The sequence below is a fragment of the Grampus griseus genome, assembly GCF_964374135.1.
Source record: "Grampus griseus genome assembly, chromosome: 2".
In the NCBI taxonomy this organism is placed as follows: Eukaryota; Metazoa; Chordata; class Mammalia; order Artiodactyla; family Delphinidae; genus Grampus; species Grampus griseus.
Window position 1 is genome coordinate 32,790,606 of NC_139018.1, and position 16,045 is coordinate 32,806,650.

Consider the following 16,045-nt stretch of genomic DNA (forward strand, 5'->3'; position numbering starts at 1 on the left):
GTGTTTCAAGAGAAGAGAATGGGGTGGGCTTGGTACAGTTTATTCCTTATGAGAACTGGTTTCATGCTCTTCTGAACACAAGTGGTCTGGTCTTTGTACACCTCACCCCCGGCCCTATTCTCCTTAATCCAAGCACCATCAGACCACGAGCCCTGGCTTGCGGCCACCTCACCTTTGCAGGAATGGGTCCAAAAGGTCAAAGTTGGTTTGAGCTGGGAGGGGCCTTGGAGATCCTCTAGTTCAACCCTCATCTGACAGATGAGGAAACTAAGACCCCGAGAGTGGAAGTGACTCAATTATGGAAACACAGCCCCTTGGGAGTAGGGTTGAGCCTGGAAGAGGGATCACTTGGCCTTCATTCTGCATCCTCTTTCTATCCCTTCACCTCCTCATCCCTGGTAGCCAACATCCGTTTCCATCCTGAGCCGTTTCCTTCTGCCTGGACCTGGCCTAGCTAGGGCCTGGGTGAATCACAACGTCAGGGCCCACGATTTGGAGCATGTTAAGAGATGTGGTCACCGCCCCCCCCCCCAACCCCTGTGCTCTGAGACAGTGTTGTCTTCATCTCCACGGAGCCACACCTCACTTCATGGAATGGCAAGGAAGTGGCACTGGTGCCCTTAAGCTAAACTTGCAGCTCTTCCTAATAGGTCCAGAAAAGTGGAAAGGCCATACCTGGGGCAGACTTGCCTCGGTGTCTCCCCAGCTGTGGCCTGAGCCTTATCTTGCCTACAGAGTATAATGATGGCCCCCTCTGTCCCCAAACACCCCTTGTCTGCCACTCCTACCTGTTCTGAGATGTTCACAGAAGTCCTCCGGTGGCCTTACTGTCTCTAACCAGATACTGGCAAAGGGTGTGGCTGAAATTCAGGGTGTTGGGGAGCCAGGCAGGCCTGGGCTTCAGCCTCCTCCATAAACACAGCTCAGGGGCACTGCCAGCCGGCACCGCCCTGGAAAGCAATGGGCAAGGCCCCGGGATGCAGGACAGGCCACCTGGAAACTCTCCCCAGGCTGGATGAGGGAAATAGAAGTGGTATATGGGAAGGTCAGACTCAAGGGGCCTCAGGTGGGTGGAAAACCTTTGTGGGCCTCGTTCTGGGGAGCAGGAAAGAGCCTGAGACCAGCACTTGCGGCTTTGCAGCCTTGCCTCTGACCAGCCTTGGCCCCCTCTCCTTCCCTGTTTGGCAGCTCCAAAGGAACAGGGAGGGGACAGCACTGTGGCAGTTATGGGTTTCTTTTTCATCACCCTCCTCCCTGGCCTCAGTGTGTTCAGCCAGCCTTGCTTCCCAGGGTGCCAGGTCTCTTGCAGTATAATAATTGGGCCCTATTTCAAACTCGGTTACAGAACTGCCTAACATCTTCCGAGACAGTCAGTACACGGGCCTTTTTCTCCTCCTCCCACTGCTGCTGGAAGAAAGCGCTGACCTGGCCACAGGGAGTGTGAAGAGAAACCCTGGTCAGCCTTTGGACCATTCCCGTGACAGTCAGCTCAGTGAGAAAGTGTTGCTTCTGGTAAAAACAAATCTCTCTCCCTGCAACTTTTACCCGCTAGCCACAGTTCCATTCCTTGGAACCCTACAGAGTAATTCAGGGATGGGAAACCAAGCCCTTTCAGTCCAGACATGTTGGCAAAGGGAACTGGGGGTGTCTGTGGGGCAAAGAGAACTGGGCACCTACACAAATTAAATATAATTTAATTTATATTTATTTTAATTGAAGCCTCTGCTCTCAGAGAACAGTGCTGGAAAAGCCATCTTCTTTGTTCCCTTCTACTAGGTAAGTGGGGATCCCTGTGCGGCCTCAGGGGTTACTACAGGACCAACTCTGGACAGGGGTATCCCTCAGCTAGCCATAAATCTCACAACACCATTCAAAAGAACTCTCTTAAAGCCATTTATTTGCTTCTAGAAAGGAAGCTATCATCAGCTTATCCAAGGATCAACACACCTAACAAACCATTTCACCCAAATTTATTTATTTATTTGGCCACACCGTGAGGCTTGTGGGCTCTTAGTTCCCCAACCAGGGATCGAACCCATGCCCTGCGCAGTGAAAGCGCAGAGTCCTAACCACTGGACCACCAGGGAATTTCCCTCACCCAAATTTAACATATAAAATACCCAAGGTCCAGAGATGTAAGTTTTTGTCCATGCTCACTCAGCAGTATCCCAACTGTAGGATAAAAAACTCCAGTTTAGGAAAACTCTTGCCTAAAACGTTCATGGTTTCAAACAGGAGACACTGCAAATGAGTACACCTATCCTGAAAATACCCACAATGGATAGTCTTTTAAAAATATGTCTGTAAAGTGAAATTCCATGTAACACCTTCGCATCCCACCCATGCCTATTAGAGAATTAGCATATGGAAAACCAAACCAACCACAAATGTTCTTCCCGACTGTGAGTCCTAAAGACTGAAGGCCAGCTGTGTCTGCTCCACCTCCTGCTTTGGAGGCAGTCCAGAGCCAGTGAGCATCAATGTAGATTCAAGTGGATATCCCCAAATCCACTGCCTTGCCCTTAACGTACAGCATGGAAAAATCACAAACCCTGCCACATCATAAGCAGCCATTTATGGATGAAGTCCGTATCTCCCTTTAGTTTTACAGATTCTATAACCAATTTTTCACATCAAAATTTATGCCACATGGGCTGACAACAGGACAGAATATTAAAAATTAGGACCTCCCTGAGATATCTGGGCCATACGGTTGCCATGCCGACACCCTGCAATGCCAAACAATTGTCTCCAAGGTCCAGAAACAACTTGGCTGGCTTGGAATCACCCAGACATTGTGAAGACGGAGCTGCCTCCTGGCCCAGGCTGTTAGGCAGACCCTCCCTTTTCCAGCTCAGCTCTCTGATTCCCCAGGGGAGTGATGATGATGCTTGTCTGAATTTTCTCAGCCTCTGTCAGCCGGACTAGCCACATCATTCCCTAAGAATCTGAAAATCCACATGCAGCGCATTCTGGTCCAACTAGACAGAGACGTGTTCTGGAATGGCAAGAAGACCAGTGAGAGGTTAACCACAGATTTCAAAGAGAAATTAAATCTTCAGCTGCACCTGCCCCTTTTAAGTTGAACAAAGGGTTTACCTCCCAGAGAAGCTGAACACACATTCCCCTGGCTCTCTAGTTATAGTCAGCTGGAGCTAGAATAAAGTATTAGTGGGATATGAAGCTTGGATCATTGCTCCCAGAGTTGGGCAGAAATCCTACTTCACTCGTGTAACAGTACTTATTAAGTCTTGCTGTGCTCATCAAGGTGGGGGTGCAAGAAGCTTCCTGCATTGTCCCTGCATGATAGCTTCCATTCAATGAGGAGACAGGCCGATGACTGGAAGTCCCACTGAAGCGAAATACCCCGAATATGGGAATACAATGCAAGGCTGTGTCAAAGGCAGGGTGTGACTGGGGATCAATGCCTATGGAACAGACATTCAGGGCTTAAAGCCTAAGAACAACGAGGGAGCTGGCTATGCCCCGAGTGGCCAGAGAAGGCTCGCGGCTCACTCCCAGGAACTTCCACTCTCCCTCTCTTCCTGCACCTCCATTCCTGGCTCCCCGATACTCCTTCACACTTTAAACTCACTCGGCTTCCAGTTCACAGCCCTCTTCTAATCTGCAGTAAGTCAAACCCCATGGGAACAGGGAGAGGGCCGAGAGGATGTTCACTGCAGCCCCCATGACCTGCCATTGCCACCCCTCAAAACGAGTGCCGCCCACCTCCAGCAATGCCCCCCCAAGCCCCCAGCACCATTCCCAGGCTCTCAGTCTGAGTGGCTTTCCCGGATTCCGAAGCAGAGGCACCTGTGATGAGACCAGCCTCAGGCTTTGAGCAGCAGTTAGTATCTCTGTGCTCTTCCCTTCCATTCCCCCTCCTCTCTCCCCTCCTCCTCTTGCAGCTCAGACCCTCCTTCCATCACGTCACCACAGAGAAGGACAGAACATCTGGGCAGCCTGCCTCTTCCCTGCCACTCCAGGCCCGCCTACCCTGGACCAGAGCTGGCCCTCTCAGAGCGTAAGAACAGGGCAGCTTGGATGAGTCCCTGCTGTGGGAGCTCCCTGGGGGTATGGGGCCACTCCTGGTTTGCCCAGTTCCAACTTGAATCTGTCCACCTAGATCCCAACATTCTGGGGTCTTTAACACAGGAGGCTTTCCCTCATCAGCCCTTCCGTCCAAACATCCACAAGTGCTTTGGAAACAGTGTCTTAGTGGCAGGGACCCTCAGCCCAGAAGGGAACACTCCACCTAATCAGGCTCACCCCCAGAGAGCTCAACCAGACGGGGATCTGGCAATGGGGGAGTGGGGCTGGGGAAAACCCACAAACCCCAAGGTCTCCTCAGGCAAAGCCTGGAAATATGGTTCTTTTGCAGGGGATTTTCACTTCTTTCCGGGTAGGTAACAAGAAAGGGAATCTAGGGCAGGATGGGACTACGAGAGCACTTCCACGCCTACAACTGCCACTACAAACAACACACCGTATTCCTGGGGCTCAGCTGCCTTGGCACAAAGATCTCAGAGTCTACTCCACACAAGCCTTTGCCCTCCTGACCCTGCGCCTCTCCAGGAGCTCCTCACCCCTGCCTCCCCAGACCCAGATCTTTCAGAATGGCCACCCTGCTCCACTCCCCCACCCTCAACCCCTCACTCTGCTCTCCTTCTTTCCGGCCCCCGCCGGCCAGGCTGCACCGGGCCCAGCAGTCTGTCCTGCGAGTCGGGTCGCCCAAGAGTCTCGCCCACCATCCGCCCCCATCGGAAGACTGCGGCCCGCCTGAGCGCGCCTCTCGCGGGTTCCAGAGCCTCCCGTCTCAACAGGTGCCCCTGCCACAAAGAGCCGGCTCCCGGGGCCCGGGCGGAGGCGGCGACAGGCACGCCCCAGCCCAGGTCCCCGGAGCGCCTGGGGGGCTCCCCCGCACCTCCGCCGTGCCCCGCCGCCTTGGTTTCCCCGCTCGCATTGACATCGCGGGGCTGACCTCGTGAGAGGCAATCTCCGAGCCTGGACGCAGACACTGCTAGTTAGCGCGTCGTGATGGACTGGTGTTGGGGCGTGGGACGCCTTCAGGACAAGACCTTTCCCCGACCCGAAGAACCCCGGGGGTGATAGTGGGGAGTCCTCCGTGCCCCCCAAAAACCAGGTTCAAGTTGACCCGGACTGAGAAGGGAGCTCAAAGTCCAGCAAGTCCCTAGCGACCCTGCCTCACCCAGCGCACCCACCCCACGTCCTTTGCCCCCGAGGGGCTGAAGTGGGGTGCGCACAACCACCTACGCGCTTAGCAGCGTGTGGTTCCCACTGCCGGCTCGCCGCGCGCAAGGTCCAGCCGCCTTCGGGGGCGGATGAGACGCGGACAACCCCTAGCCCTCGGCCCCCGGCCCTCGGCCCTCGGCCCCCGGCCCAGGCTGCGCAGCACCCAGAGAGCCGCCACGTTCCCAGTCGCGCGTGCACGCCGGGCCCACCAAACTTGCAGTACTTTCTCCCAACCCCCACCCGTTGTCACCCTCCCTCCATCCGTGCGCCCTGGCCCCGCTAGCCCGACAGAGGTTGCCATAACAACGGACAGGAATGCTCCAACGTATACAAAGCCGGCGGGGCGCGGCGGGCACGCAGCCCCCGGCCTGGCCTCTCGCCCTCTGCTGCCGCGCGGGGCTAGGACGCGCGCCGCGGCTCCCCGGCCGGCCGCTCGGCTCGCAACGCGTACTCACAATGAGCGGGATGGTGCGGTCCTCCCGGAGCGGTTCCGGCCTCCCGCCGGCCCTCTGCGCGCCCCGGCCGCCGGAGGATGCTGCGTGGGCTCGGTTGTCCTGCCATAAGTAGTAGAAAGTGCCCAGGATCCAGGCTACGGTCAGAATGGCGATGGCATTGGCGCGGATCTTCCTCATGGTGGGCGGCTGGGCGCCCGGAGTAGGGGCCCGGGCCGGCGTGCTCTTGGAGCCGGGGCGGGGGCACTCGCAGCCTCAGCTGTTTGTTTTCGCTCGCGCCGGGCTGCTCAGTCCCGCAGAGCAGAAAAAGGAGAGAGGTGGGGGGTTGGGGGGGGGGGATAGGGAGAGACAGGAGCACGGAGCGATCCTCACGGTCCTAATGCCCTTCAGTCCGAGGCGCGCGCCTCCCGCGGGCGCCCATTCATTCGCGCGCAGAGCCCGCCCCCCGCTCCAGCCCCGGCCGGCTGCGGGGCCGCTGCGCCCCGAGAGAGGAGCGTAGCGGGTGCAAAGCGGCGCCGGAGGAAGGCCCGGCGAGGCAGACGCCCGCGGCGGAATGGCGACGGGCCAGAGCCAGTCTCGGCTCCAACGGCTCGGCGACCGAGCTCCTGGCGGCTGCCCGCGCGCGGCCCTGGTCTGTCCCGCCTACCTCCACCCACCCCCGGACCGAGCGGCCCTGAGTCACCGGTTGGAGATGCGCGACCCCGGCCCGGGCCCGCGCTGCGGAGCTGCCTTTCTGGACTGCGCTCTGAACTGCGCTCTGGAACAGGGTTTAAGGTGTGTTCGGCGTGTCTTTGGAAAGGGACGGCTGGGCGGGAGGAGAGTCTGGAGTTTGCACCGGAATCCTCCGCAGCCTAGGATTCCGAGCCGCCGGAGGTCCCGCCCCGAGGAGGGATTGGAAGCTGGTGCACTTGACATTCGAAGAGAGCGAAGGGGAAGAGACGCTGTTTCATAGCCAGTGAAAGGAGAATGGGGGTACAACCACCCCCCTCTTCCGTTGGCCTGGGGCTCCCAGCTTTCATGATGCTTCTTTCCACCCCGCCTCGTTGTCCCCTGGACAACCCTGGGGTATTATCATCACCATTTCATCAGGAAGAAGGGAGGCGGCCAGAGAGGCTGGAAGATTCGCTGGAGACCACACGACTAATTAGTGGGCAGAGCCCAGTCTAGAAACCACCTCTCCGTCTGACACTTTGAACAAAGTGCAAAACACCGTGTTGAGAGACACGGACACAGAAATCATTGAGATTGTGCTCCAGCCCTGGTGGCACTGAGAATCTGATGTGAACTACTCTCACTCCGGGCAGAAGGCAAGGTGGGCTAAATTAGTTCTAGGAGATCAGCACAGTGTCAGGGACAGAACAGACACTCAGATGTGAAATAAACAAACTAAGCAGGGATCACAGAGGAAAAATATTGTATTGCGAGGTGGTCTTAGGGGGAGGCTTCTCACAGAAGGTAGATAACTCCTTTGAATAAATTCTTAAGAGGCAGGAAAGGGAGGACAGGGCAGGATGTGCTGCGTGAACAGCATGAGCAAAGGTCCAGAGGATGAAAGTACTTGATGTTTTCAAGGAAGAGATCTACCTGGCGGTGCCACGGCCCAGGATGCTGGGAAGTTATTGGTGGGAGTTGAAGTTGGTCAGGCTGGGCGAGTCTGGACTCAGGAAGCCCTTTCATGTGAGACACAGGGTTGTCAGGCTGTTTGCATCCTGCTGGTACTCCTGGGCACTGGCTCATCTGAAGGACCACATTAGGTCCTGGCCTCTGAATGAAGCTACCTCGGGAATCAGGCAGATGGTGAGGTCACAGTTCATGCTTTCCCCCAACCACCCCCATCAGCATTTCCCTGTTTCTCCAGCACTCAGGACTGAAGCACTTTTGTAATAGCTGCTCAGTACACTTCGGTTGGAGTGAAGTGAATTGAAGGAAGAAAACCTGAATGGGTTTTTTGCTGCAGAAAAGTCATTGTTTTAACTGCAATACCCTTTCCTCACTCAGAAGACTAACCACGAGGACAAGTCCAAAAATGGCCCTACCAAGAAAGTGACCCTAGAAAGAAGGGGACACGTAAAAGAGGGCCTCACAAAGAAATCTATAAGAATAGCGGGGTGGGCTTCCCTGGTGGCGCAGTGGTTGAGAGTCCGCCTGCCGATGCAGAGGACACAGGTTCGTGCCCCGGTCCGGGAAGATCCCACATGCCATGGAGCGGCTGGGCCCGTGAGCCATGGCCGCTGAGCCTGCGCGTCCGGAGCCTGTGCTCCGCAACGGGAGAGGCCACAACAGTCAGAGGCCCACGTACCGCAAAAAAAGAAGAATATCAGGGAATCTGAGGCGTGAGCTGCGTGGCAGTCAGGAGCAATAGGAGATGGTGTGGAGATGCAGGCCAGCCTTGCTCTCCCAGGTCTCCCTTGCCTGGGGAGTTTAATTAGACTGCAGTAGGGAACCAGGATTCATTTCCATAGACCACGATAACCCCTGTCAAGCCACTGGCTTGTTTCTGCAGCAATCATGGGGCAGACCCAGTGGTCATGTCCTCTGTGGGAAGCTAGGGAGACTTGCTCCTTAGGAATCAGGCCCCACAGCCATCTCTAGATGACGAGGAAACGTAAGGGCACTGCCCTTCTGGTGTCCCTACCCCCATACAGGCTCTCAGGTCAGCCAGGTGGGAAGACCTGGGGAATGACCCTTTGTTGATATAGGCTGCTCCTCTCATCCCAGCCTGGTCTATTAGGTCTAGCTGCCTTTGGTCTTGAAAGAACCAGGTGAGAGGATGTGGGATCCAAAGACATCACATCAACCCATAGTGAGAGGCTCCAGAGTCACCCCTAGGCATGGAGGATGAAGCTGGACCATGCCAAACCGAACTCAGGCTGATGGGTTACTGATGGCTCCAGAAGGAGGGCTCCATGAGGAGAGGGAGGGAAGAAGGAGCTGGAACTTGGCAGGTTTCTACAAGTCTTACCCCTTATTCCTCAGAGCTCAGTGGTGAGGATGCTGTACATCTGCAGCAAATTGTCACCGCCAGGTAGCTCTGTCTCAGAGAGAAGTCTTCTCCACTCACCCCCCACCACGAAGAAAACCCCCCCAAAACCCCTAGGAGTGTAGCCTTTCTGGAAGGTGTTAGACTTCATAGCTAGCCCTTCCTTAAATGAGCACAATAAACTTCCCTGGGTGTGGGTGGTGGAGGTAAGGTGGCAGGTGATTACCTCGCTCACTGGACTCACAGAAATTTGGTATAGACAGAGGCTGAGTGATGGGTCTCAAGCCACAGGCACGCTGGAAGAGCTGGGAACTTGCAGCTGCCACCTCGGCTACAGCCCACGGTCATTCTTCCAGATTCTAATCCCAATGAGGCACAGAGCTGAGCCTTAGCCCTCCCTGAGATGGATTTCAGCGTTCAGAGGTGGCTGTGAACATTGTTCCCTCTCTGGGCCTAGCTAGCAGAACCACAGAATCAAAGCAACACCTAAGAGAGGTAGTGTTGCCTAACATCATTGAACTTCGAAACCAACAAGAGTGATAATTATAGCTACAGTTCACTGAGTACCTAGCAGGTGCCAGCTGCTGTGCTGACATCTCACACACATTATCTCTAAAGCCCCCGCGACCTGCAGGAGAGGACGCTGAGGCTCAGTGAAGCCCTCGATCGCTGAGAGTCATACAACAGGTGGGTGGAGGGACTGGGTTCGAATCCATTTTCCATGCCGGTGTTTGGGCACCAGTGCCGGGCTTCTGAGCCCACTGGGCAGTCTGCAGGGTGGTAGAAGTTCTGCATGTAGGCACCTCACTTCCCTCTCTGGACCTCCGTTTTCTTTTCGGTAAAAGAAGGGTTGCCGAGAGATGACCTCCAAGGTCCCTCCAGCTGTGCCATTTTGGACTTGCAGTTGTCTCCCTTGTCACTGCTCTCAGGCACGGTCCCCTTCTCTTTAAAGCCGCTGAAGCCAGCACTCAGGTAAGCTGGGCAGAGTGCCCTGTGGCCCCGGCGCTCCCAGAGGTCCCAGGGAGCTGTCTGCCCCTGTGAATTTGATGTGCGGATTTGGGGGTTGGGGTTGTTAACAGAGGGCAGAAAGGGTATAGGTCAGTGTGAAGCCCGAGCTCTGGAGCTGGACAGCCTGAATTCACATGCTGGTTCCGTCACATGTTAGAGTGGCTTGGGCAAATTCTTACTCCCTCTCTTAGCCTCAGTTTCCTCAACGGTAAAATGGGGCAGTGACAGCCCTTAACTTGCAGCATTGTTGGGAAAGGTAGGATGAAATGAAGCAAGTAAAATCCAGTGCTTGGTAACCACCGGCGTCCTCTGGAGGCCCACTCTCACAGGCAGTGCTGCTGGCTGCTGGGGTGACGGGGACTCCCGAAGGGCCCGCCAGGGCACCTGCGGGGGACTGCTCACCTGGGCCGCGAAGGAGAACAGACCCCAGACAGGCCTCTTCAGCCACACCCAGGTTCCGACAGGGATGACTGTCCTGCCCCACAGGCGCATGGCTGCCTCTTCCAGAGCCTCTGCTCAGTGGGGCTGGGGGGGAGGGGAGAGGCAGAGTGTACGGCCGCAGCCTCTGCTGGGTGTCCATTCTCGCTGGCTTACCCATTACCCTCGAGACTCTGGGGCACCTCAGGAGCCTCTTGTCCTGTCTGCATCTGCAGCAGGGGTCCAGAAGGAGGCTGAAGGGAACTGATTGGACTCCCATGTCTGCTCGAAGCAGGAAAGAGGAGCCAGGGATGGTGAACAGAATGTACGTTACCATGAAACAGACACTGTGCCAATACACCATCTCAGAACACTCACGACGACCCTGTGAGGAAGGCTCCACCCTCTCCATCTCACAGATGAAGAGACTGATGGCTGCAGAGGTCACCCAGCCACCAGGTGGCAGGTATGCTACCCACTGTCCCCACTTAATGCACCAGCGTATCTAAGGAAAAGGTTTTTATAAGTTAAGTTTCTACGAACCATTATAGATCAAGTTGAGGACCTGGCTCTTTGAAAGGAACTCAGTTCTTTATTAGTCATCATTCTGTTTGTCTGAGAACCGTGGCTTTTTATATCAGTTTCTGCCCCTGGAGTATAAGCCCCATGAGGGCAGGGGTTCTTGTATGTTTTGTTCATCTGTCTCCCCAGTGCTTAGAACACTGCTTGGTGTATATAGTCCATGCTCATTGAGTATTTTTTTTAATGTAAGTTTATTGTTATTTTATTTATTTTTGGCTGCACTGGGTCTTTGCTGCTGCTCGTGGGCTTTCTCTAGTTGCAGCCAGCGGGGGTTACTCTTCGTTGTGGTGCGTGAGCTTCTCATTGCAGTGGCTTCTCTTGTTGTGGAGCATGGGCTCTAGGTGCACGGGCTTCAGCAGTTGTGGCGCATGGGCTCAGTCGTTGTGGCTCGCGGGCTCTAGAGCGCAGGCTCAGTAGTTGTGGCGCACGGGCTTAGTTGCTCCGCGGCATGTGGGATCTTCCCGGACCAGGGCTCGAACCCGTGTCCCCTGCATTGGCAGGCGGATTCTAAACCACTGCGCCACCAGGGAAGTCCTTCATTTAGTATTTGTTGGTGGAAGGAAGGAGGGAAGAAGATGGGCAGGGTACTCAGTGCAGCATGCATTTCTGTCTTAAGTCAAGCACCTGAGAGATGGTGCAGGACTAGAACCCAGAGAAAGGGCGCAACTCATCTGGGTCAGTGTGGGCCGGTGTAGCGAGTAACCCAGGTTCCCTCCCAGCGCTTCCACAGGAGCAGCTGGCTGCCCCCCAACCATGGGGCCGGGAGCCAAACCCCGCTGCCCCAGATGAGGGGATGAGAAAATCCTCTGTGGTTCCACCAGAAGTCAGGGAAGGAATGACCCCAATTTGGTGAATAACTGCAGGAACTACAAAAGTTATTACTGATCATGAAATGACCCAGCTGCTACATTTGGGAATAATAGGATTGCAGAGTTAGAGGGCTAATTAGAAATGTGTCACATGCTTTTTCTTAACAGCAAGGAATTCCTACAAAGGAGAAATGCATAAATAAAGCCAGCCGGTCAGCAGAATTGGTCCTGGAGGCAGAGCCCTTTGCAAGGCCTACCTGACCTCCCTATCTCACTGCCTGTCTCCTTCGCCCCTTCCCCTCCTCCACAGCCTCTGTGGAGCTGAGTGGCAAAGATCCTCAGAGCAGACCAGCTGGCCCAAAATGTCAGGCCACTGCCTGTTACATGCCTGTCTCTTGCCCTTGAATGGGAGTTCCTCTGGGCCTGGCAGCCTTCTTTTGTGTATCACCAGATTCTAGCACAGCATGGGCCATCATGGCAGCTCTCACTAAGTATCTGTGCGATGAGTAAATGAATGAATAAGTATCTAGGGCAGCAGGCTGGTTGCTACTCCCCATTCTGTCCCACTAAAATGCCACCTAGCCCACTCAGATGGTAAGCCAATGCCTGTTTGCCCATTAGGGTGGTATTTCCAGTCCCTTTCTTCCCTTTCCTTCTCGAATGCCTACCACGCCAAGCACTTCTAGGTTCCAAGAATACAAAAACGAACAAAACCTGATTCCACCGCCCGAGGAGCCCGGTAACTGATAATGGGGAAATAGGCACAGATGGTCACAAAAGGGTATAACAGAACTCTAGTCAAACACAAAGGGGACTTCATCCAAGGAAGGAGTCATCTGAGAGCTGAGTATTAAGGATAAGCAGGTGGACAAGATGTGGAAGGGCATTCTGCACAGAGGAAGAGCAAAGAAAGGAACTAACGTGTGGAAGTGTATGGGAGGGAGACCAGGAAATGGTCAGCGGGTGGTGTGTACTGGGTAGGGAGTGGTGATGGTAACGAGATTAGAGAGGTAGATGGGCCAGTTAACAGATGTCTTGTATGCTTTTGTAAGAAGTTTGGACTTATTCTGGTAAGCCACGGAGAGCCACCCAAGATTTTGTAACAGGGAATGACAGGATCAGTTATAAATTTTAGTGAAGAGGCTGGAGAGTAGTGGTGGGGGATTACAATGACTTTGCAACAGTCCCAGCAAGCAGTGCTGTGGGCCTGGGTTAGGGCAGAAACACTGGAGCAGAAGAGAAAGAGGGTTAGACTCAGAGGATTTGGGGATCAGTTGGAGTGGAGGCGAGAGAAAGGATTTGAGAATAACATGTACATTTCTCGCGTAGGAGACAAGTACCTTGGTGTAAGGTAACCACTAACTGAAATGGGGACACAGGACGTGGAGCAGATTCGGGAGACTTGTTCAGTTGAACTTGAGTTCTCTGTGGTCTGCCAAGGAAGGGAGCTGTAAATCCAGGTCTGGTCCTCAGGTGAAGAGCAGAAGAGGCCAGTCAGGTCGAGAAGAGAAAACCAGAACACAGCTGGGGCAAAGACGCAGCTGGGAGGCTGCCCGTGTACCCAGCACCTAAGCACGGGGGAGAGGCCGTGTGTACCAGAGATCAGGACTTTTGGATCCCTGTGTGAAGATGAAGAGACAGAACTGGCTTTTTTTTTTTCCCCCTGCCTGTCAGATGCCCTGATTCAAGCCCTGGACCCAGGCTGTTAGACATACTCGTCTTTTTATCAAGAACCTCATCATCTCGTACATGTTAGGATGGACCTCTACACCTAGGGCCGAACAAAATTTGGCTCAAAAATAGGTCAGGTGATAAGACCAGAGAGCATTTGAATTGAAAAGAGACCCGTGGTCCTGGTCCTGCATTTCCTTCCATCTAATGGTGCCTATAATCGAAACCTCCATTTTCCTTGAGAAACTGGGAAGTGGAAACTAAGGGGATGTTCCCAGGATTGGTATATAATTTGAAGCTCTCAGCAAGGCTGAAAATACCCATCGATATATTCTGAAGTGTAATTTCCACTCCCTTACCAGCCAAAATAATTGAAGAGGAAGAAAAAGCTGTTAATGCAGGAGGCGTGTGACATCAGATCCACTTTGCCTGGAAATTTACCATTTCAAAGCAATTGAGGGTTTCTACAGCCAATGTTTATAGTCATACGTGTCCCGTCTCACTGGAGTCACCCTCTGAAGCGATCAAAAGGCCCATCAGTCTGGCTTGGACACTGAAATTGTACACAGTGTCTGGAGCTGATGTGAAAGCAGAGAGAATTTTTAAAATCATGCTGCCGTTTTGTCAGCACATAAATCTTGGGGTGTTTCATCCTGGTAGGTGGTAGAAACAGTTGGGGCTGCCAGTGCTCCTGGGACCAGTGGTGGCAGGGCTCCATGGTGGCCTGGCCAGGCACAACTTCTGCTCTCCCTTGGCATCCCTGTCCCCATGTCCCTGCACAGACTGTCCTCTTCCTCTAGTCTAGGTTGGCATTTCTTTCTCTTGCCCAAAGATGCCTGCCTCTACCTGCATCCCAGTGACAGTGAGTCCAAGGGCCGCGGGTTCTTCAGCAGAGCGGGGGGTCGTGCCACCTCTCACAGCCTCTGCTGGACTCAGCAGGAGAGACAGACAATAGACTTTACGGACGTCCGTCTTCTGTCTTCTGCCAGTGCCAGTGTCTGTGTGTGTGTGTGTGTGTGTGCACGCACATGCTATTTTTCAGTTGGTATTGGACTTCAGGTTTTTCCTGGAATTACTGATTTCTTTCCCTATATTTGTGTCCAGTGGAGGAAATTTCTAAATCCGTGACCAAGCATTTGTCTTTCCTTCCATTTCTGAATCACATACCTTTACAAAGGCCACTACCTAAAGACAGAGCATTTAGTATGTTCTCGGGCAACGGGGATGACTAGGAGGTAGGGAACCTGGGTTTTAGTCCTAGGTGTACCATAGGCTAGCTTGGTGACCCCTTACTTATGTTTCAAATAAGATCTTTGGTACAAAAGAATTTGAAAGGTCCTTTCTAGTGCTGGTATTTTAGGATTCTGTTTACTTATTTTAATTTTTTAAACCATTCCCTGCCCCAGCAAGAATTATTGGCAATAAACTGAGATACAATTTTCTTTATTATCATTGGGTCCCCCGGCCCATATTACATACATACATATACACCCAGACAATTTAAAATGTTCCACTGCATCAAGAATCTGAAAATTTCCAGAATACAGCAAACTGAAAAGGAGAAATTGGAAGAATGTTCAAGAAATTGTTACATCCAGGGACACCTCTGAGAAGGGGAACCCGCAGTGAACGGGCGTGGGAGATTTCACTGCATATATTCTTTTGTACCTTTTGAATTTTTTGCCACGTGCATTTATTACCTCTTCAATTAAAAACTTTTTTAAGCAAGAGTTTTCCTTTCTCTTTCTTCGAGCACAGGCCCCTCTGCAGCTTAGTTCCTAGCAGGGGAGGAGTCCATGATGGGGCTGGCATCATTCGCTGGAAGCCACCCCTCAGCCCAAGCCCTCTGGCTGGGTTAGCCAACATCCCTGCTCCCCTGGCTGCCCTGTGTGCCTGGAGGGGGTCTGCGGGTGCACACTACTGCTGGCTGCCCTTGCTGGGGAGTGCCACCACTCCTACTGTTGGTGGCACTCCAGCTGGACTGTCAAGCTGGTACAGGGCCTTTATTCAAGGTGCTCCATTAAGGGGCTGGCCTTCATGGCCCCAGCAGCCAGACAGGCAAAGGACCTAAGAGTTCAGCATAGGCGGAAGTGCATCCAGCCTTAAATCCTCCAGATCTCGCCATTCCCTTTCAAAGACAGACTGCCTTTTTTTTCCCTCTTTTTTTTTTTTCTTCTTTTTTTTTTCCCCCTCTTTTTAATATTTAGTTAGTTAGTTGCAACGGGTCTTAGTTGCAGCTGGCAGCCTCCTTAGTTGTGGCACATGGGCTCCTTAGTTGTGGCAGGTGGGCTCCTTAGTTGCAGCTCATGGGCTACTTAGTTGAGGCTTGCCAGCTCCTTAGTTGGGGCATGCGAACTCTTAGTTGCAGCATGCATGTGGGATCTAGTTCCCTGGCCAGGGATCGAACTCAGGCCCCCCGCATTGGAAGCGCAAAGTCTTATCCACTGCGCCACCAGGGAAGTCCCCAGACTGCCTTTTGTTTTGTATTGTTTTCTGCTGCTAATATAACATGAAGACAGAAACATGAAAGAGAAAGAACAAAAGGGCCAGAGAAGAGTGGGGAGAAAAGGTCTCTAAGGTGCTCTCTTCTCCTGGCCCCAACCCCACTCTGCCTGCCTCTGCTCAGCAGAGCTGGGCTGCAGCATCTCTGGCAGGGTCCCACATCCCTGGTTTTCTCCCCCGGTGCCAGTTCCTCGTCAGCTTTCCCTCACGACATCCAGCTTCCACCTGGCCTTCCTCTTCCACCTCCTTTTCTGACTGTCACCTGCGATGGGTACTGGGCCACTCCACCCCTCCTGTCATCTCTGATTCCTCCTCTGGCTTGCCTACTGCACTGCCACCGTGTCCAGAAACAGCTGCCATCTTTAAGGTCC

General features: G+C 53.7%; 1 protein-coding gene across 1 annotated transcript in view; it reads right to left on the reverse strand.

The window, feature by feature from the left end:
• Nucleotides 1-5,987, reverse strand: part of GALNT16 (polypeptide N-acetylgalactosaminyltransferase 16) — a 98,139-nt gene extending 92,152 nt beyond the window's left edge. Inside the window, exon 1 of the mRNA XM_082682050.1 lies at nt 5,709-5,987. Coding sequence (XP_082538176.1) covers nt 5,709-5,885 — 177 coding nt within the window. The 5' untranslated portion in view covers nt 5,886-5,987. The remainder of the gene's footprint in view (nt 1-5,708) is intronic.
• Between the last annotated feature and the right edge of the window lie 10,058 nt (nt 5,988-16,045).